The sequence below is a fragment of the Patiria miniata genome, unplaced genomic scaffold (genome assembly GCF_015706575.1).
Source record: "Patiria miniata isolate m_02_andy unplaced genomic scaffold, ASM1570657v1 HiC_scaffold_2, whole genome shotgun sequence".
NCBI lineage: Eukaryota > Metazoa > Echinodermata > Asteroidea > Valvatida > Asterinidae > Patiria > Patiria miniata.
In genome coordinates, this window is record NW_024037058.1 from 400,018 (window position 1) to 422,997 (window position 22,980).

The following is a 22,980-nucleotide window of genomic DNA, read 5'->3' on the forward strand; positions in this document are numbered from 1 at the left end:
GGTCAGAGAATCAGTCCAGCAGGCTTGTGTAATCAATTGCAAAGAAAACACAAAATAACTAATTATGAAAAAATAGGAGGAGTTTTTGAAAACAAGCCAGTTTTCTCCAACGCTGGTCGGCCGACCAGCGTTGGAAAAATACCATTTTTCTTGAAAATGTCTGAACACCAGGAGCCACGATTTTACAAGATGCTTTAGACTGTCATTCCCTAACAATCCAGTAAGGTATTTTGTGATAATTTGATCATTTCATTTTGTGATGTTTGCAAATGTATCTTCCCTTTAAGGGAGTTGTCTTGTTTTTTTGATGCATCAGTCTGTAACTGGCTTTTGCTTTTATAAGTTGCTTGCTATTTATCTAGCACTACAAAACTCATTTTCTTGAATGAGACCTATATAACACAACATCTACCTGTTTTGTAAACTAAACACGGGCATATTGTATATACTTTACAAATTTTGAATTATTTGCAACCTGACAATGAATACCTGTCTTTTTCGTGCACTACGACTTTTGTGCGACCCAAGTAAAAGTGTATTTTTTCAGAGGATTGAAAACTCCCAAAAAGAACCCCCAAAAAGTAGATTTAAGGAAACATGACAGAAATTGAAAGTTTGTAATAGGGGTACTCAGTGTAGCACCTCTTCAGAAACGCTCATTGACCAATGGTTTGGTTCATCATGTTTTTATACATGATACCGAGCCTCTTGTCGGTGGAGAGTTGTTTTGTATCATGACAAATGAAAACCTTTTGGTGCCATTCCTTTCTCCATGATCATGGTGGATGGTTTAATAAATAAACATTATTAAGCTGGCGATGTCTTTAAACTGTTCGTTTTGGCACCCAGCATCAGCCTCGGGTAATTATGACAGAATGTGGGCGGCTTGGGCAGGGTGACCTTTAGGTAATAGCAAAATTCTGCTAAATGCACCTTAAAAAAATTAATCTGCTAGATTCAACAAAAATCTGCCAAATCATTACACGACAACACTTAATATATTGACATGGAGATGTAATAAAATTTTCATAAAATCGTAAAATTTTCTTTAAACAATTTAAAAAGTAAAATTTTCTTTTAACATATTAAATTTATCTTTTTTTTTTAATTTGTAAATGTCCATTTTTTTTTCTAGCCTGGCTTGCAATTGTCTGAAAGTACTTTACTGTGATACTTGCTTATACACGTAAAAGAAACCTGAAATTGTAGCCTTTTTTCAAAACTAATTAGGGTCATTTTTCAAATCTGTCAAAAAACAATCGTATTTTTCTGTCAAATCACCAATTGTACAAAACTCTGCTGGAAATCTGCTTTAAAAAAATTATTCTGCTAAATTTTCTGTCGAACTCGTTTTTTGTTGAAAAATTCTGTCACATTTAGCAGAAATTCGGCTAAAACGGACAGCATCGATTTGGGTACTGAAAAGATTACCGCTGGTTCCTTCATTGCACACGTACACCGCCAGCCTGCATGCATGGTACCCGTACCCATACCGGTGTCACGGTCTCGCTTCTCCGGCGTGCTAGCTTCTCCAAAAGGAAAATTTCGCTTCAACACGCATGCACAAAATTGCGCAGTAGTGTACATTTTCGTCACTGTATTAGTGTGCCGAGTTCCTCGGGGTTGTACTTGTGCACGTAAGATCTTATTTGTATGAATGGTTACAGGGTATCAGTCGAATCCAGAATTTTCGTGGCACGCACTATTAACTCCCAATAACAAAAAAAGACTTGAAATGCACATTTATTTTAAGCCATGGTTGCAATAATAAAGACAAAATGGACCACGAACGAGCAAGGAACACGGACCAAGGAGTTCGTTCTTAATTATTCCTCCATGAACACACACACATGCATGACGCTGGGAACACCAATCAGAATGCTTGCAAGACCATGGAATGACTTGACCCACAGGAAGTGTTACATAACACATTCTTAGGTGTCCTTCACTGTGTTATTAATGGGCTTGGTAGACTTCAACAGCCCTAGGAAAAGTAAGCACAGTGGACACATGAGCATGAATCGTGCTCATGTAACGTGCACTATAACGTGCTCAATTATCCGCCGAATCCACCCGGAGAAGCTAGCACGCCGGAGAAGTGAGACCGTGACACCGGTCCGTGTAACAGTGACTTGCACCTTGCATATGCGCATGCACAAGTGTACGACGTAGATCAACAAACATGATAAACCAAACACTGACTGATGCTGACGATTAACGACGAACATGACGAAACCTCTTCTGTCATGCTCAATAAATGCTTTTTATCAGGAACTGCTTTTCAAAGAAGGCCACCGGTACAATGTATTGAGCACTTACCCAATGTCAATTGAGTTATAAACCACAATCGTCGTAACTGTCGTACCCCTAACAAGAGCTCAGTCAGAGGAAGGAAGGTAAATCTAACTGTATGTCCTACCGCACGGACATGACGGATCTAGCGTACATCTTCATGCCCATTGAAAAGTTGAAATATCAAACATACAAATCTAAATCGTGGGCATAGGCCCCCTAGTTTTTTCAGTGACCTATCAAAGTATCAGCTATCAATATCAATTTGTCCTAAAAAAGTCAAATTTACTTACATGTAGCAAAAACTATCAAAGTATAGAAAACGCTTAGAAATTTTTGGTAATCCTTACTTTTAGGACCCCGTTCCTATGAAGGGAAAGACTCACCAAGTTGACTAAATAAATGACACTCAAAATTGACATTCTGATATTTCTTGACACAGCTGAACATGGGCGTCGCGAGGGGGGGGGGGGCAAGGGGGGCACTTGCCCCCCCCCCCTGGAAAAGTAACACAAAAAAAGAAGCGCGAAGACAAAGTGGTGTAAATTTAATGAGTTGATGGGGGGGGGGGCAAAATGTCCCTGCCCCCCTCTAAAACGGATAAATCGAGAATGTGTTGAGAAATACAAGCATTTTTTGGCAAAAAAAATTTTTTGCCCCCCCTGTAGAAAAAATCCTGGCGACGCCCATGCATCTGAACAATTGGCAATGACACCTTCTTGAATATCAGTAGGTTTAATTTTGTGGAAAGAGGGCAGGGCTTTGATTTATGAGGGAAATTGAGGGGAAAAAGACGACGATGACAACCAGAAAACAGACTCAAAAACCAAGATGGCAAACGTGAAAGCTCGATGCAATGAAAGCTCGATGCTGATTGGCTGATAAAAAATAAACATCTTATTTATTTTTTTCAGCAGCCAATCAGCATCGGGCTTTCATTATGTAGCGCTTTCACTCGTGTTACTACAACATGCACGTCTGACTGCAAAAAAGGTAGGAAAGTCACATTTTCTTTGAAAGTGCTTTCAAAATTACAACTAACATTAACAATAGTAACATGAGTTTATATGAAGAAAAAAGACTGCATTAGCCTGCAAAAGTCATTTTGGTACTGGACAGTCATCTGCGAAAGTCAGTTTTGAACCGAACTCGTAAAAAAATAGAGGTGTCCTAAAGATAAGGATTACCAAATTTTCAGACCAGTCTCATATGGTATGTGCACGGGTGACAAGTGATGGCCAGATATAGGAGTCTTTCCATGTTTTTCCCCTTTGATTTGTGGCTCTGAGTCTGACACGTCTAAAGGATTTTTTAACGTAGTGTAGTGCGTGGCAATAGTTATCAGGTTATGGTAGACCTGTGAACATGGCGTCAATAAACGATGATGCCACGTACGTTTACGGGTCTATCGTTGCTGCAGCTATGTTAGCTTGAAGCTACAGCTATGTAATTGGAAAGAATGGTCATGATGGTGCAACCATGGGTGCAACCTGACGCTACTTCAGCGGTTGTGCACAAAGTCTGTGGAGAGTCAAGAACATTTTCTAAGTACATGTATTTCTTAACAAAATTGAAAATGTTTCTCAGTCTCAGATTCATGTCTTATCATCATTTTTGCAATGACTGACCTTCATTGAGATGATTATGAAAAAAAAAAGCAGCGTCAGGTTGCAACATTCTTTCCATGCAATTTTCAACCCTTCTACCTTTATCGTCAGACCCCATAAAGCTACGCGGTCATAATTCTACGCTACGCACTCACCTTCAATTTGTGTGTGACAATGTGCGCATGTTGCAAACGTTACCTGAACAGATTTTGGAGGGTAGAGGATACTTACGGCAGTTAAAAATGTTAAAAAACGGTGATCATTGCAAATCTATAATCATTTGTATCATTGTTATGCCCCAACTACGACATTGATCTAACTATACCTGGGCTGTCTCAAACTGTAGTTGGGAACAGTTCCAACTGCGAAAGAGTACATGAACGCCTAGTTGAGAAATCCCAACAATCCGTTCGTTAGTGTGACGTTGTCTCAACTTTGCCATTCAAACAGTGTGGCATTGCAAGAATGGAACCGAAAGTTAATGCAACTTGAATGTTTAGCCAGTGGGCGCTTGAAAGGCCAAACAAAAAAATACCTTTGATTTGGGTCACATGATTAGGAAAAAATTGGGTCGGTTGGTTGGCATGACATTTTATTTATTTTATTTTTCTGGAGCCAACACATGTGAGGAACCATACATGTTTAAGTAGTCCCCAGTGTCGACATTCTCTATGCTTCTCCGTAGGTCGTCAGGTTGGCCTCTATCTTGCGCGTATGCGGCAATATTAATTGAAAAATCGTCGTCAACTTCCCCATTGTTTTTCACGAAGAATTCCCTGATTGTCATTTTGAGATTTCACTGGAAGAATTTCCTCTTTGTTTTTGGAAAATGTTTACATTCTTGGATGTCTTGGGCAAATAGCAGTCTTGCACGTGTATGACATGTATGAGAGCCGAACCAAAGGTATTTTTGTTTGGCCTAAACAGTGGTGCATCCGCATATGTACGATGGAGTCACAAACGAACCAGATAGTTGGGATTTCCCAATTGCCCGGTTCGAGTTGGTACCGCCCCAACTACAGATGGGACTGGCCCAACTATAGTTGGTACCGTGACCCTTGTTACTATTAGGGCATAACATTGTCAGAACATCAATAGAGGGTCTAAGCAAGCTACCCAGTCCTATTTCTACACACTCACCTTAAATTTGCGTTTGGCATCGCGCGCGCATTCAAAGTGTTACTTGCGCAGATAATGGAGGGTCGAGGATATAAGTTATAACTACATGTAATGTTTGTAGTTGAAACGGATAAGGTACTGGTAGGCCCCCTAAACCACATGGGACAGTCAGTATGTGCGGAAGGGTGACTGCTCGACAAAAATGTATGTTCCAATACCTCTATGTTCCGATACCCCTTATGTTCCAATACCTCTATGTTCCGACAATCTGCACATTAGATTGTGTTACTCCCGGTTAGGGTTAGGGCTAGGGATATGAATATGTGCAGTCAGAACATATACATGTGTCAGAACATAGGGGTGTCAGAGCATAGGGGCCGAATGTGGGACTGACTCCAACTGGTCTTAAACATAATGTTTTATACCGGCCAAGCTATGAATATTTTTTCCCAATAATAAGTAATTCTGTAATTTTCAGGTGTAAAATGGGCTTAGTGATTATCAAGTGAAAAACAGTCCTGAATTCCATTTCCTCAACCAATGCATGCATTGGTGTGTGGCTCACAATATGGAAAAAGTCAAATATTTGTGCAACACTTATGGGATGTTCATCTGAACATGCCCACATAATGTACGTATGTACAGGGTACATGTATGTAATATAATAAATTGTGGGATCAAACCAAACAAATGTGTGGCTTGACTGCGGGTCTGCTGTGTGCAGTTCACTCCAAGACTTATTTTAATATTTTTTTTCTTTACTTTTTCCAACGAGTTGTACAACATGTTTTTGCTGTATTGTTTTAAACCAAATCCTACATTTTATTATACAGTATTTCATCTTTTCTTTAGCTTGGGAATCCCAGTTCTAACGCTTATCTGAAAATTGTGAATTGTTCAGTTTGCAGTGATTATCAGTTTAGCAACACTTATCAATTGCATGCAGTTTATGCAATTGGTTTGTGTTGTCAGACATTGCTGATTGCTTTAAACTACATGTACATGTGTTCTGCCTTCATACAGACAGAAGTACATACAAATGCATAACGAGGTGTTACATACATGTACATGTACAAATGTGTGTATTGATTATCTCTGACCAAAGGCCATGTTGCTGCACAGACAATACATTGTACATGTCCTGGCGATACATGTACATGTATGTAAATGTGCGGAAATCCCCATGAGGAGAAATACATGCAGTTCTTTTATGGAATTCTAACAATAGTGATCTATCTGGGTGGCAGCTGTAGACTTGACTCTGTCTGGCAATTGCTACATGTTTGACCCGTGTCTAGATATTATTACAGTCGATTTCCTAGTTCCAGATTTTTCCTAGTTTCGGATCGCTTCAAATAAAAACCTACCTCTTTTGGATTAGTCTCCAAAAAAAAATTTTCTGACAAAGTGCATATTGAAAAGGAAAATGTAAGCTTCTTGATACACAAGTTTGGCAGTGTATCTTTTGGATACAATCTTTAGAACAGGAATTTTGGCCAGATTTCCGACTTGCACTTTGACATGTTTGGACGGTTTGCAGAAAATCGCGGGAGCTGGGAATTATTGGTACAGCTATTGATCTAACAATGCTATACTGCATTGAAAATATTTGTAATCAGACTAACCAAGGTCTGGACATTGCTCATTTGAAAGGCCTGCATGCATGCTCTTTGTGATAATACAGTATGTGATGTATGCATACTACTGCACTAAAGGACACACATGTAAGGTATTATGTACAGACGAATGCTATTGGTTTATTAATGAATTGAATTGTCCTGTTTTCTTTATATTTGTAATAGGCTACACTTGATCAAAAGCGGGCTTGTTAACAATCATGACTTTATCTTAAAACAAATCAGGTTTGTTTTCTTAATTAGCTTCAGATATTTTCAGCATATTTATTTGTCTTTGGTTCTTAGGTTTCCTTCCATGGGTTCAGCTGCTGGAAAACAAGCACAGGGGTCAGAAGCATTCAGCGGCACTATCTCTCAGACCACATCCTCACGCCCCCAGAGCAGAACCCAGCAGACACCCCAGGGCAGATCACATAGCACACCCCAGAGCAGACAACCTGACATATCCCAGGGTAGACAGCCAAAGGCACCCACAGGAAGATCCCATAGCAAACCCCAGAGCAGACAACCTAACGCTCCCCGGGCTAGCTCACAGGACCCAGGTCATAGCAGCAGGAACTTGTCCTTCATATCACTTGACGAAGACGAGGAGGTCAGCATGGTGTGTGAATCCTGCTCTGCCAATTTCACTATCTTTAAGAGAAAGGTGAGAGTCTGTTCATGTCTTGACTGTGGCAATCCACAAACACAGCTGCACAGAGTCATGTTGTCAGTAATGGCAGAAACATAGTGTTTCATGATTGTTAAGTCTCTTAACAGCGAGTAAGCACAATACATGTACATGTACCTCCCCCATTACTAGGGATCACAAGGACTATCTGCACTTGGAATAGTTTATGACAGCTCCAGCAGCATTCACTTTGCTGCGGTAACATCTGTCCAGAAAGTAATATTTATGATATTCTAAAGAGTGAATGAGGTTTCTGTATCCGGTTCGTTAGTAAAAACGTCATACATGTGCATGCACCACTGATAACTAGCGCCCATTGGATAAACACTCGAGGTGCGTTAACTTCCGTTTCCAATCGTGCTATGCTACAACGTGTGAAGTACCCATGGTTGAATGGAGATGACGTCACACTAACGAACCGGATACAGCTATGTACATGTATACTCCACAGGGGGTCTGGATAGATTGGGACATTCTTTATTAGGGCTGTGCATTTTCGAATAATTTATTACTAAATTATTCTAACTTGAATTTGATGGAATATTCAAATATTCCAAATGCTCTGATCAAGTTTAACATGCGCTACATGTAGCTATTATAATAGCCTTGGTCAAGGCGTTCGTCATTCGTCTGTACGCGGTAAACGATCGGCGGCATATCCTCGTTATGCAGTGCATTAAAAATACAGCGCGAACAGTGACCTCATGCGGCCACTATTTTATGCAAATCATTTGGATCCAGACAATTGCCTTGGTCCAATCATCCGCAAAAGCTTATGCTTTTCTTTATTTTGGGCTAGATTTCCAGCGCATGACCTCATATGTGAATACAAATAAGTGTAGACGGGGCTAATATGTGAAGTGTCCAATCACACCTTAGTAAATCTCGACGTCATCAAATCGTTTGCAGCTATTCGCCCTTTGTGGACGTGTCAGAAACCACATTTTTTTGTGCATTGGTGCTGTGTGTAATGTAAGACATCGACACACAACGTGTGTGTATGTATTATGTACAGTACATGTCTCGCGAACTATATGCAAGTTTCCCCGCAACAATCGACCAATAAGAAAATAAGTTTTAAGGTCAGCTTAGGCTATTAGCATAATGAGCACCACCCCCAAAACCTTACATGGACGATTGGACCAAGGTGTTCGTCTGGATCCAAAAGATTTGCATAAAATAGTGGCCGCATGAGGTCGCTGTTCGCGCTGTATTTTTAATGCACTGCATAGCGAGGATATGCCGCCAATCGTTTACCACGTACGGACGAAAAATCAAACGCCTTGACCAAGGCTACTATTTTACAAGGCTACTATTGACTACAAGACTACTATGTGGGGCGCTGTGGTCCAATGGTTACGGTGTTCGACTCGTGTGCCGTGGTGCATGGGTTCGAATCCTGACCGTGGGACATGGTGCTTGTGCTCTTGAGCAAGGCACTTTACCATTATTGCTTCGTCCTTTGGATGGGACGTAAAGCCGTAGGTCCCGTGTGTTGTGTAATGCACGTTAAAGAACCCAGTTACACATCGCTAAGAGAAGGGGTTTGCCCCGGTGTTTCTGGCAGTGGCTGCAATGTGCGCCGCAGCACCTTGTAAACCATTATAAGGTGCTACATAATGGGTCTCATATTTCTCATAAACTTTATTTACCTTTCTTTAATAATTGACATAATTTCCAGCGCCTTGAGTACTTAATTGTTGGTAGATACATCTACGTGTGCTATATAAGACTCCGTTATTACTATTATAATTAACGTAATCTAAAGATGAGGTAGTGCAATGATATTTGACCGATTGTAAGACAAAATACAGGGTTAGTAAAAAAAAAAAAAGGAACCCAAACCCCCAAAAAAAATTGTTTTAAAAAAAATGTGTAGCACCAAAAATAATAATGACTGGGAAGCCAATTTCATAAGCTACTTTTGGATAAAGAAATTACTTAAATTACTCAATCTGTTCAAAGAATATCACTATTTAAACACAATGACCCTAAAACCCGTCTCGTCAAAAAAAAATGTTACTGTTTGAAAAAACACAGAAAATGACACAGAATACTTGTTTCAACAACTGTTACCAACTTTGATACACAATATCTTTATTAACAACCCAGGTTAAGCAAACAATATTATTTATAAAATCTACTTTTTCAGGCATTTTCTGTAGAAATCCATGAGCTGACATAACGTTAGCTCATTGACCAGCTCAGCCAGCTGTCATGTACTAAATTAACAAAAAGCCCATTTGACAGAGAGTTAAGACCAGCAAACACTAAAACTCCTGGCAACCCTTGATACTGAAGCAGCTGTATTACTGAAGCTTTTGCCTTACATGAGATCACCGTGTTGTTTGGCTCATGGATATGAACAATTACATTATCATGAAAACAAAAAGGGTCTATTTCACCCCAAGAAAATGTCAATACAAAGATTGTTATGAAGTAAAATTGAAAACAGGTGCATTTCAACTATTCTTTTTCAAAATTTCTACTGCATGATCCTTTAACCCCGACTCCCTAGGCCTTTTCACAGGGATGTAGCCTCAATCCTGCAAATTCCTAAATTAGGCCTATTTCTTGAATATGGTCCGTGGAGGGGTGACCACTGCCTGAATCTTGCGCCAGTGACTGTCAATGTGTTGAGGCTTGGCCAGTGACATCCTGGAGCAGTACGGAGGATTTCAAGCATAATCCAGGCCTATATTTATGCATGGCTGAGCAAAACAACACAAGGTCCGGCCCAAGACCTTGACAAAGTGCATCGTATGAAATCAGTAACACACTTTTGCCATGTAACTTAATTCCCCAAATTCCTCAAAGAGGATTTTGAAGGATTCAGGGCGGGTAGGGTTAATCACTCGACACACAGATGTACGTGTAGCAGTTGATAACCCATTTGCAGACAGAAGATGGAATTTTGTTTTGGAATACACTATATAAACTTTGATCAACAATGATATACTGATTCTCTGTCTGATGTTTCCTATATGATCCGCAAACTTTGTAAACATTTCCCTCCTTACCCTTTTTCCACTTAGAATCGATGCCTGGACTGTTCCAAGTTGTTCTGTACTAACTGCATGCGTAAAGAGCCCCGCAAGTGCTGCAAGATATGTCACATGTTCATGGGCTCAAAGGATCGGAGTCAACTGATGCAGTTCAAGGTTAAAGATTGCTTGGAATATAGAGAATATCTGATTTGGATAGAATTTATCCCTGATATAGGACATGTTTATGTGAACAGAAGTTGTATCATTGTTGTCTTTATCCCTGTCATTGTTATTAGCTTATTGACTATGAGTTGTGTTTTTTCCTCCTTGTCACCTCTGTCCTGTTTTTCCTAATGTCTTGTTTTGTCATCTTTGGCATCCGTATTCAACCCAGTTCATCTTGATAACAATCATTGTCAATAAATGTCATTATTGTCGTAGTGTCAATTGGATTGAAGTTATCATTCATCAGTGATGTCTCAGTCATTAACTCTAACGTACCTGAATCCATCAAAATCCACACCCCTGATTTAGGGGATTTTGGCAGATTCAGGATACCTCCATATTGAAAAAGTTGGGGGATTTTGATGGATTCAGGACATGAAGCCTAGGGGTACTGTAGGATATTGATGGATTCAGGATAGCTCCATATTGAGCAGTTGGGGGACTTTGATGGATTCAGGATCTCAACAGATTTACTCCCGGCTAACTGGTGGATTTTGATGGACTCACTGGCCACCAAAATTTGTTTGCATGGCAAAATTGATGGATTTTGGTGGATCCAGGATACTTTCTAGCAAATATACCCAAGGGGTTAGGGTTAATGTATTCAATGTTGTCATTGACATTGTCCCTGTCCTCACCACTCTTATCCTTCTCTTCTTCATCTCAAATTTCTCTACCACTGGTATCACTATCATTGCTACTTTGGATTTTTCATTGTTAGGATTTTGTTGTGATTCTTTTGTTAGGTGAAGGACCTGCGTCAGTATTTAGCTGCCCGTGACATCAACACGGTGGCCTGTCGAGAAAAGGGTGAATTGGTCGACTTGGTTGTGCAGTACTTAGCCACGCGTAATGGCGGTGCATTCATGGTGACTGTGAATAACTTAGAGGATGCATCAGAGCCCACATCGACAACCCCTACTACTAGTCAGCCTGAGACCAGTCATGTAGGATCAGGTAGAACCGACTCCCAAGGTCCTCGGGCACAAAGCGGGGATGCTGCAGTGCAGGCAAGCCAAGAACAACTCAACCGTAACCATGTGAGTAGATGTCATCATCTCTTGCATACAGACAGATGTTTGTTTGGGTTTGCTGCCTGCTACAGTTGCCAAATCTCTGAACGCAGAGAGGGGCTGTCATCTTTTGACAAGTTCTCTCTTTTTTATGCCATTATTGTTCTTATTTATAAAACACATTTCTTTCACCAAAAATGAACATTCGATCTGCCCTGAAAATGTACACGTAATCGGTTTTAATTTCAACAATATTGAAAACCAATGCACATTCTTTGTTCATGAAGTGAAATTGGGTATCTAGCCCCATGTAAAGTGTCTGAACCTTTTAAACCCTTCAAATGCACACAAGATGTTGGATTTCATTATCAGCATTCCAGACTCCTACCGGTCTTAAACAGAGTGTTTAATAATAATAATAATAATAATTAAAATTTATAAAGCGCCGGTATCCGCCAAGCACATATTTATTCCCATTCATAAATACCTTTTCGGGCAAAAAAACAAATCTTTTCAGTCAAGAAATCAAAACAAGTCAAAAACTAGACGTTGCCAACCATTTTGTTCAACAATTTTACTTCATGGTTATGAAACACCCCTCTGACTATAATATGGAATGTCCCTCTACAACTCCTTACCTTATAAGGAGATTGGCGTGCGCGTCGCACGTACTGCGCAAAGTCGCGCAAAACACAGCTGGGCTGGTGTAATGTGAATTTAATGTGAAATACTGATTCACTGGTAGTATTGCGCTTGACTACGTGAGGAATGTTAACGTTCAACCAATGAAACGTTAAAAGGCACCGGATTTTTGGGAGTCCAAATTTCATGTGACACTGGAAAAGTGTTTAAGACCAGCCAGCCATGTCTTTATCATCCGCGTTTAAGACCGGTCACATGACGGGCTCTTGACCAAAGGGTAAATTGTTTTAGGTATTTATGAATTAAAAACAAAAATCACCAGTGGACACGTACCCAACTGAGTTTTGATTCTCTCCTCAGGATGCACCAGACATAGGTGTGACAAGAAACACCTGGGTGGAAGGATCCAGTAGCAGTGAGTCAGAGACTGAGCGTAGTCCCATTGCTAGCTTCTCAAGCCCTGAGGAGGAACCAAGTAGTGCTACTACTACTCCTCCAGAACAATCCAAACAAGTAAGGAACAAAACCTTCAAATTAGAGTAATATGACTTGTGACTTAGACGCAGCCCTTTTTTTAATCTGCCTAACTGGGGACAGGGCTCACGGTTTGAGGACTCAGTGCGCCTGTACAACAAAGATATTGTGTTCATGCGTGTTTGGGGGATTTGCTAGACTTGATAACAAGTCGTTAGATAGTCGTATTTTGTACGTGAACTTCAGTCGAACTCAAGCGGCACGGTTGGTATTATTATTATTATTATTATTATTATTATTAAACAAAACGAACCAGGTAGAGTGGGAAAAGTGCAAGCACGATAAGTTGCTTTATTGAGCAACCCCCACACACCTGAAGCGTCGACGAAGAAAACAAAATCAAGAGACAACAATAAAAAAAAAATTTAAAACCGAGAAAACAAGAACACGTGTATAAGACTAGTAAGTAATCGATATTTTGCATGCGTTGAGCCATTACTGGTTACTGTACGCAAAACAATTACTGACTTGGCACCAAGTCTAGGGATTTGCAAGCAGCTGCAGTACAAGGATTGTGTTAGGGAGAAAGGCCCTAGTCAAAAGGAAACCCTCCAATGAATGAGTGGGATGGTATATTGTTGTATTGGACCGCTTCTTTTAATGAGTTTACATAGTATGTTATAGCTTTAAAATGAACAGAATTCAGTCAAATCAAACAAAATTAGATGGACAAACGTTTGATTGTAGCAAAATCTTTGTCAAAGGCAAAAATTCAGTCAATGAGATGCATGCATGGCAATAAATGGCACTAGTGCTGACAATGAAAAATCTTCAAAAATTCAACCTTTTAACAAATTGACCTGTCCCACTTTTGACTCTACCAAACATTTCACCTTACATTTTATTCTAACAGCCACCAGTAAGACATCGAACCTCTATCAGTGATCTCAAGACAATAGATGATATAGCTGACCTGAGTGTACGACAGCTCAAAGAAATACTAACGCTGAACTTCATCAATTACAAAGGCTGTGTGGAACGCTGGGAACTGGAAGAACGAGTCAGGAGACTTTATAGTGAGAAAGAGGGCTACAAGAGCAAAGGTTAGTCTGGGGACTAAAGGATGGCTGGCTGGTTGGTTGGTTGGTTGGTTGGCTGGTTGGTTGGCTGGCTGACTGGCTGGTTGGCTGGCTGGCTGGTTGGCTGGCTGGCTGGTTGGCTGGCTGGCTCCCGTGCTGATTGGCTGGATGGCTTGCTTGTCTATTTGCTGGTTGGCTGGTTTGCTGGCTGGTTTGCTGGCCGGTTTGCTGGCTGATTGGCTGGCTGGCTGGCTCCCCTGGCTGAATGGCTCCCCAGTTGGCTGGTTGGCTGGCTTTTTGGCTGGCTAGCTGGTTGAACTATAGCTGCTTGGAAATTTGAAGTTGTTCTTAATTTCAACTTGATCTTTACTTTGTTTCTTCTTTTGAATGATATTCGTTTCTTTTTTTTGTTGCACAGAACAAGCTTCTGCTGTAGCTAGTACTGATTCCAATGGTGAGTAGACTGTCTATGATTTGTATGCAATCAGGAAATATCAAAGGAAATTGAATGCTTTGAACCGATCCTTTTTCTGTACTAGGATTGCCAGTGATGTGTTATTGCTGTGCATGCTCAATGCACCTGATAGCCTTGTAACTCTGACTGCAGAACAAATTGCTTGAATTACTGTCAATGGAATCAATACAATGCACACTGAACATTGAACCGATATCATCTCCTGTTGTTGCCACTTTCAGTGGAGATATCAAAAAGTGTTCAAATTTGAAGTTTATGTGTTGTATTCAGGGGCGTAAATCCCCCATATGTTGACCAGGGGGATGGCCTATTGAATCATCCCCCCCCCCCACTTTTTCGTGATGAGAAAAAAAATGCGGATTTTGAGGTATTTTTCGAACATTCCAGCAACCAAAATATATTCAATAGCACTGAAAAGTGGAGAAGCAAAGTACAAAAGTTTTTATAATGCGCCGTTTTGATGTGAGAGTGAGTATACATATTAATATACATGTATATCCTGAAGAGCGCCCCCTTGTGTAATGTGGTGTCCAGCCCCCCCCCCCCTCCTCCATCCCCCCCCCCCCAATGCATCCCCCCCCCCCAACCAATCCCCCATCCCCCCCCCCCCCCCCAGCCCAACTCGCCAGCACAGATTTACGCCACTGGTTGGGTTCCAGACAATGACCTGCCATTACATATCTGAACCACTTGGTCTCAAAGTGTTGAATCAGATCAATTAAATTGCTGTCAGTTAAAGAGATGGAATTTGAGATTGTGATGATGTCAGCTGTATAATTAACAATGTATTAGCAGGCAGTGATCAAGCAAAGCTTGAATTCACATTACCAGTGCGGTGGTATTGAAAGCTCTTTTCTTTCACTTGTTTTCTCACAGAACCCAAACCAGCTACATTGGAGCATGATGAAATCGAAATATGCAAGATCTGTATGGACTCTCCTATCGATTGTGTGCTGTTAGAGTGTGGTCACATGGTCACATGTACAAAGTGTGGCAAACAGTTGGCTGAATGCCCCATGTGTCGTCAGTATATCATCCGCGCAGTGCATGTCTTTCGCTCATAGAACACATTGGTCAATTGCCTATGGATATTTCCATTGCCTTGCGAATGGTATGTACAAACATCACTGTTTATGTCAACAGATTTGGCCACCACTTGCAATACAGGTGGTAAAATATAACTAGCGTAGGTAGAAACTGTCGTATGATTTAATGCATCGGACGCTGTCAGACATTCTTTGCCATTTGTTGTCACTTAAAGATAATATGAATGTATGATTGATGATCTTGATAGGCTTCTGTGTAGATACAAGATATTGGATGGTGCAAAGCAAGGTGGTGGTTGTAATTTTTGGTTTAAACAAATCGCAGCACACATTTTTCTTTTGAGTTTACAGTCTTCTCCTGAAATAAAATGATTTTAAAAAAATTTTATTTCGGCTGCAAAAAGAGCTTCATTGTTGCATATTTCCTGAAAGTCAATCATGGAATATAAAGAAATGTATTTTTTTATAAAAGTTTACGATGTCAACGATAATTGAGAAAACTAACCCAGTAATAACAAAGTTCTTTTTGATATGCCAACCAACAATCATGGCACTTGGTGATTTTATTGTTCAGCTCATAAGGCAAAAAACATAATATAATTCTACTTCCGGTTACCCGACCGACCTTATTTTTACGGCACGACCCTAAAATTGTTATCGGCAAGTTAAAAAAAAACTGATTGTCTTTTCTGTCTCTCAGAAACGCCTCTCAACAAACTTTTCACGTAGAAAACGCTTGTATTTATTTGTTTGCTTACTTACATTTGCTATTTTTGATAAGAACTTTCCGTTGTTTTTACAAGTTCCCTTCGATTGGGCACGATTGCAAATTTCCTGCACGATTTGCTGTGATGAAAACACGTGCGTAGCAATGCTGTACTGGATCCAGCCGCGTCCTGCACTTGCCAAAAAAAGGCATGATGGAAATGTCCAACCTACCTGCCCTATTTTTGAAAAGTTTATAATCAGAAGCAGAAGTACTTTTTTTTTTGGCCCAAGTGAAATTCTTTGTGGAAAGTTTGAGTAGATCATGGGCGTGTACATATACGTGTATTACCAGTGCCTACATGTGGTTCTTGATAAACACATTATGAACAAAATAACAAAAAAAATTCTTTGTTGCTTGTCGCCAAAAGTTGTATGCTTTATGTTTTATATTTGTGACAGTACTCTATATTTAAAAACAGGAAATTCCCAAAGCCCTATTTGATACACATGTGCATGCTCTCTGTCTTTAAACTATCCGATTAAAAGGGCCAATAAGGCACGGTACATATACCTGACTTAATGGAGGTAATACAAGGATATTCCATACTGTTAGCCAGCATTTGCCTCCAAGAGGCTACATTTAATACTAATAGTTAATGGTCGACATCCTGAATATATTGGCCAGCGAGTCATCATCCGTCCATCATTCATATCATTGTTTTCGTGTGGTACTACACAGATCGTAACTGTATTTTGAAGCTTTGTTGATGAAACCATTGTCATCCAAAAAAATTAATTAAAATTCATGTGAGGTGCATGGCAAAAAGAATCCACAAACATATGTTGAGTTTTGACCATAGTGTAGGTAAAGTAGCATGTATTTCTCTGAAAGCAACTTTTCTGGAGCCCCTTGATTAATACCACCATCACCTCTAGTTTTCAAATAGACGGTTTCTTTTTTGAATGAAGGTGTTGTTAAATTGCTGTGCCCTAAGGTCTTACATTGCATTAATTGGGACGATACAAAGACTGGCTCTATGGGCTCTGTGTGTGAACAAGGGGGGGGGGGGGAATCTTCTGAGCTCCAGCCATCTAATTTCATTCTGAATGTGCACAAAGCCATAGCATCTCTGCGTGAGTGTCGGGCGCCGTCGGCAATGCACTTGAATGTCTCTCCCAGTGGTCTCCACCAACTCTCCCTTCTTACCGTTGAGGGGGTACTTGTGAACAGAGCCCATATGTCATGTCTGGACTTGAAGCGGACCTGTAAAATGAAAGTTCCATTGAGTTCCAGATCCAAGTGAAATGTTTCTGGATATAATTGCTTAAACGTGTTATAGGATCAAATATATATGTGTATGAAGAAAAACTTTGATTTTCAAATACCTAATTGCAATGTATGTTTTAAATGGTAATTAGTTGTTCCCTGATCACTGCATTTTTTCCTTGTATCCCTAGTTAATAAAATTGATCAACCAAACACACAGGCACCAAGCAATTTTGAACACAAGCCTGAATAGAAATGCTTGATTAATCATATGTTTGCGGGGCATAGGGCTTGTTTGCCTGACCTGCTTCGCAGGCGAGAAGCGGCTTCTTGCCCGCTTTGCAGGGGAGTCTGCAATGCCGCCTCGCCGGGCAATCAACTTGTGAACACATAGATATATACACACTTTTTTTTCACTTCATAGTACAATGCTGATTGTTAACAGCAAACAAACAACCAAAAAAAAAACAAGAAAAAAACACCAAGTTGCTGCATTTATTGATTTAAATGGTTGGTGAGAGTGTTGAAATTATGGGTTTCACTGATTTAAATGTTTATTTTAGTGTGGTATATGTACTCAGATATTATTACATCTAACTTATTAAGCAATTCTTTGTTTGCACACAGACAAAATACAAAATATATGCAGCCATTGAAACCAATTCTGTTACGGAACTGTGCATAATATCTAAGTCTTCTGTTTGAGTCGTTAACAGAACAATTTACTTTTGAATATCCTGGATCAAAACATCTGAAGCAAAAAATGTTGCAACCTGACGCCACTTCTGCGATTGTGTACAAAGTCTATGGAGAGTCCAGAAAATTTTCTAAGTATTTCTTAACAAAATTGGAAATGTTTTTCAGTCCACGATTCATGTATTATCATCATTTTTGCAATGAAAGACCTTCATTGAGATGTTATATGAAGAAAAAAGTGGCGTCAGATTGCAACAATTTTTTTCCCAACTGAAAATTGCCCTGAAACTCTAACTCAGCAATACTTTCCAAGATTTTGTACGAGTCTTTTAGTGCCTGTGTGCGTTCTATGCTGAGACAGATTATGACCTTGATCACAAGTTTTAATGTTTGTGATACTGTACCGAATACATAGAAATTGTGGTTTATTTTGTAAATTGGAAACTTTATACAGATTTACCATGATGTCTTGTGCCTTGTACATGAATATTCATCAACTCTAATACCTACAGTAGGCTAATTATAAACACTTAAAAATGTAAACATATTGTTAAAAGGAATGTCATTTGAAGTTGTTCGGTATGTACATCTGAAAGGTTTATTGCTGTATCAATGTTTTGTTCCAATGCATTTGTTGGGTACCTAGCCTGTAAAGGCTGCCATGTTCAATTTGCTTAACTAACATGAATTGATGTGTTGGAATATATTTGGGATTGTGGCATGGTTGTTTGCTACGCATGTGACAGCGACACATTCTTTGTCCATCAACAAGATTGGGACACAAAGTTCCATGAAAAATAATGGTGCTATGGCGTATGCAGTCCTGAAACCATCAAGATCAATTAATTGCAAGTGTTGGGTTTTGGCAGATTGAGACAGGAGAATTGGGATGATATGTCCATCAATCATACAGACATACCCACTTTTATGTATATACATGTACAGTAACACAAACACACGGTTTTGCTTGATTTTGTTTTGTTTTCACAATCCCTGCCTTATACGTGGGAAATCAATGTTTTTATTCCTTGCGCAAAAGTTATGTTACAAATGTGAAAGCATCGGTTAATTACTATGTCATGACAAATCTTGTTTGAATGAGTGGCAATTTCCTTGGGAAAAAAATTGAACTGATTTTATTTTGAAAATGTAGTTTCAATCTTATCTTCAACATTTGTAGACTTGTTCCATTCATTTTCTCTGAATTGAATGAGTAGTCAAAGTTGTCCCATCTTCTGATCATTACACTGTGTCGTAATATTTCTTTAAAACCTAATAATATTGTACTAAATAATTTTTTCAGTATATGGGAATATAATTATATTTGTAACAAAAAAGCAACACACTCAATCTTAGTGTCTTCTTTTCGGTGTTTTTTTTTGGTTTTTTTTATTTATAATCACGTCTTTAAAGGGAATATACAACATTTGCAAACATCGAAAAATAAAACTACCAAGATTTTACGAAATACTTTACTAGGATGTTGATAAATGACAGTGGAAAGCATCCTGTAAAATTATGGCACCTGGTGTGAAGTAATTTTCAAGAAAATAGTATTTTTGTATAAATTGCCAACGGTGGTCGGCCAACCACCGTTGGAAAAACCTGACTATTTTTCAACTACTGATCCAAATTTACCATTTTTTCAGTCCAAATTTTGTTTGCTATTGGTTGCATGTTTATGAATGAGTGCAGGTAGGCAGGCTAGACTGGTTCCCTTACCTTACAATTTTCCGGCATCTATAAATATTGATCTATTTCATCTTGAGTGGAGTCAGGGAACCAGACTGCTTAAACATTTTTGTTTTTCTTGGTTTTTCCAGCATTTTCGAACACAAAACTTCAAACAAGTTAGTGTAACAATATTTGATCTATTATACTAACCCCTCAAATAGTTCATTTCTAAAAATTACAGCAAAAGCCAATGATGTACATTCCCTTTAACTCTTGCTTTCATCCAAACTTTGGTGTTTTCGTTTCCCGTCATCCAGCAAGCAATTCAAATAATAATCTTAAACAGTTTTCGTAAAAACACCACCAAAAGCAATGATTATTAAAAAAAAAATTCGATTATGCCTAATCAATAATCCATACAAAAATGTAAAAACAAGACCAGCCAAGAAAAGCTACAAAGGAAAGCTGGTCCCAGAGTGCACACAATTCCAATCAATCGATAGAAATGGCCGACTCTAAGGTGGTAAATAAGCGCCCTCTCTTGTTCGCGCACGGAGCCCATGCATACATTGGAAGCCTTTTCATGCATCTGGTTTACACAATGTTACGGGGTAATACACAATGGCACAGCTAGCCACGCTCTCTTCAGCCAACAACCACCCAACTCTCAAGTGACACCGAGTTTGGCAGTCAGTGAGTCAGTAGCCTTTAGCCAAGGCCATCGTGCTTTAATAATTAACCGGCATTATTAGACGGAGCGGCGAAGCCGCGAAGTGACCGGAGCAGAGACCACACGCACGAGTGGCGAACGCTGGCTTGCCATCGCTTCGCTTTTTCGCGGCTTCGCCGCTCTAAGCCACGGTGGCCTTGGCGAAAGGCTAGTGAGTCAGTCACTTAGATGCATGGATGTGCAAAGAGGACGATAGGCTGGCCCTCTGAGACCAGCAAAAAAAAGAGGGCGCTATCAGAAGCCAATTTGCGCTGTATCTAAACTTGCTGTGTATTAACGTTAATTGTATTGACAAGGTCTACCTTGTCAATAATTATTCGGAAGATAAGTTTCACGATTACATATTTGAGACACCTATTTTCTAAACCTAGATGAAAATAGGTGTAAAAATTAACAAAAAGTGATAACGTTAGGGGGGCCTATTTAGAGAGTTAATGGATGAGAACTACTTAGGCCCCATTTGGCAAAAAAAAATCACAAATTCAGTCAAACGGTTCATTTTTATTACACACTGCTCTTCACATCTTGCCCATTGAGAATTAATCCAAGAGCATCTCATATTTTCACACTTATCACCTAAAAATTCATCAGGTTGCAAAGGCCAGGATGACTTAATTAGTTTGATAACGTTTAACATTTTCGTCTGTTGGCATGGAAAAGTCACTATACCCAAGTTAGAATGAGTTTCATCCTACATACTTAGTCTGTAATACTCTTCCCTTGTACGCATTATTTCTTGCAGCACTGAAACGCGGCTTGGCAAGCTTCCCGACATTCTCGCCTGAACTCTCCGTTAGACAGTACATATATGAAGGGATTCAGCGCTAGGATCACGTAACACAAGTGATCCACTGCCCATAACGCTACATAAAGTCTGCTGTTCTTTGAGAAATCTCCATCATACACTGCCTCCACCACACTGAATGACACGGGCAGATACCAAGAAATCAAATGGATGATGGTGGTACAAATCAGCATGGCTGAAATCTTGGCTACTAAGTGTTGCTGCGGGCCGCTGCAATTACAGCGCTGTTGGGATCTAGGAGATAAAGTCATTGGAGTCTCAGCCTCATTGGTCAACACCGTGTCCTCTTTGGCGCAGATAGTTGAAACTCCTGGTACTGCACTGACTGCTTTGGGGGTAGTTTCTTGCGCCGAGTGTTGGGCGCTGCTTGTTCCTGGCGAATCGTGATTCAATTTGACGATTGAATTCTTATCCGTCGAAATGGCTACCAGTTGCGAAATGGTGTGAGCCCTGCCGTTGTCATTTGCCCCATGAGTACTTGAGAGTCTCGGCATTGCATGGATTTGTGGCGGTTGGGGTCCATTCTTTGCTCTCATCTTACTCGATACACGGCATGTACATTGCCGCATTCTGACTCGGGCTCGGTCCCGAACCCGCTTGCAGATTCGTACATACAAAACAACTACTAGTATCGGAATAAAAGTGAACAGAGCTATGTCCAGGTATATGGTATTTTCTTTCCAGGAATCGACTTTAAAAGTTCCGTAAATGTCTACAGCAATCCACACCAGAGTTGTAATTCCTAAGAGTCCCACTACAAGTTTCGCCTTAGCGAGCGTAAGCGACCGTCTATGAGGGCGACAGATAGCCTGGAAGCGGTCGACTGCAACGAACGATATGACACCTGCCGAACATTTTGTCAATCCTCCCACCACCTGATCTGTGATGACACCTTCGACATCTTGGCAATTTCGGCACTCACTGGGATCGTACAGGGAAATATACATGATCAAAATCAACTCACAAACGATACTAACACCGATAGCTAAATCGCTGACCAGTAGAGCTTTTATTAGAAATTTGAATGTCGTTTGTCGTCCAAACCGGCTAAAAACCCTCAAAAGGAAACAGTTGATCGGTATGATTATTACAAAGCAAACGAACAGAATTATAGCTACCGTTTTCCGGACACTTAGTAGCGTCTCGTCCATCTCCATTCCCTTTTATTTGCTTACCAAACGTTTACAGAGTGTCAAAAAATTGCACTTCATCCAAAATGTGTGATGACTGATATGATGGCTATTGTCACTAGAAAGATCGCAGTGGAAATTGGTCATAGGCGATAGTAGGAGCAAGTGTGGTTGAAAAAAGTGAACGAGTCGCGTTTCACACCAAAAGACGTTGTGATGGTGTAAAAGTAGCTGTATGGATGAGCAGATCAAACCAACGATCGGAAGATTGCCGTATAGATACTGCTTGACCAAGAGTCTTCCTGCATATACACATCTTCCTTGATCAGGGAGGCGTACCACTAACTATCCGACGCAACTTTCTGCTCCAGCAAAGACATGGGCGTATACCTTGCAAATGGTTGCTGTGTCGCATTTGAAATGATAGATTTGTACTCAAAACCACGACTGCTGCATCAAACACTTCAAAATGTCAGCCCTTGATCATGCCAAGAGCTTTAATTACGCGTGTCTGCCAGGTATACGTCTTTGTGATGTTTGCATATGATTAAGACTGACAAATTACCGTTTGTAATTTGGTTGACATAAAAAAAAGTGGATTGCACTTTCGGTAAAAGGTCAGCATTGTCATCGATTTTGAAGATAAAGTTTACTTGGGATACATGCGCAGATTATATTTTTGACCAGGATTTAGTGAATAAAGT

General features: G+C 40.0%; 1 protein-coding gene across 2 annotated transcripts; it reads left to right on the forward strand.

Annotated features, from left to right (window-relative positions):
* The first annotated feature begins 2,155 nt into the window (after nt 1-2,155).
* Nucleotides 2,156-19,282, forward strand: LOC119726946 (E3 ubiquitin-protein ligase RNF34-like). 2 transcript variants are annotated; one of them, XM_038198786.1, is made up of 8 exons: nt 2,156-2,396; nt 6,941-7,301; nt 10,361-10,486; nt 11,284-11,577; nt 12,553-12,705; nt 13,580-13,769; nt 14,164-14,199; nt 15,097-19,282. In XM_038198786.1, the coding sequence occupies exons 2-8, from the start codon at nt 6,951-6,953 to the stop codon at nt 15,282-15,284; spliced, it is 1,338 nt and encodes a 445-aa protein (XP_038054714.1). In that variant the 5' UTR covers nt 2,156-2,396; nt 6,941-6,950; the 3' UTR covers nt 15,285-19,282. The 2 variants fall into 2 exon arrangements, with proteins under 2 accessions (XP_038054714.1, XP_038054715.1); XM_038198787.1 differs by lacking the exon at nt 2,156-2,396 and adding an exon at nt 3,239-3,285.
* Nucleotides 19,283-22,980: the final 3,698 nt, after the last annotated feature.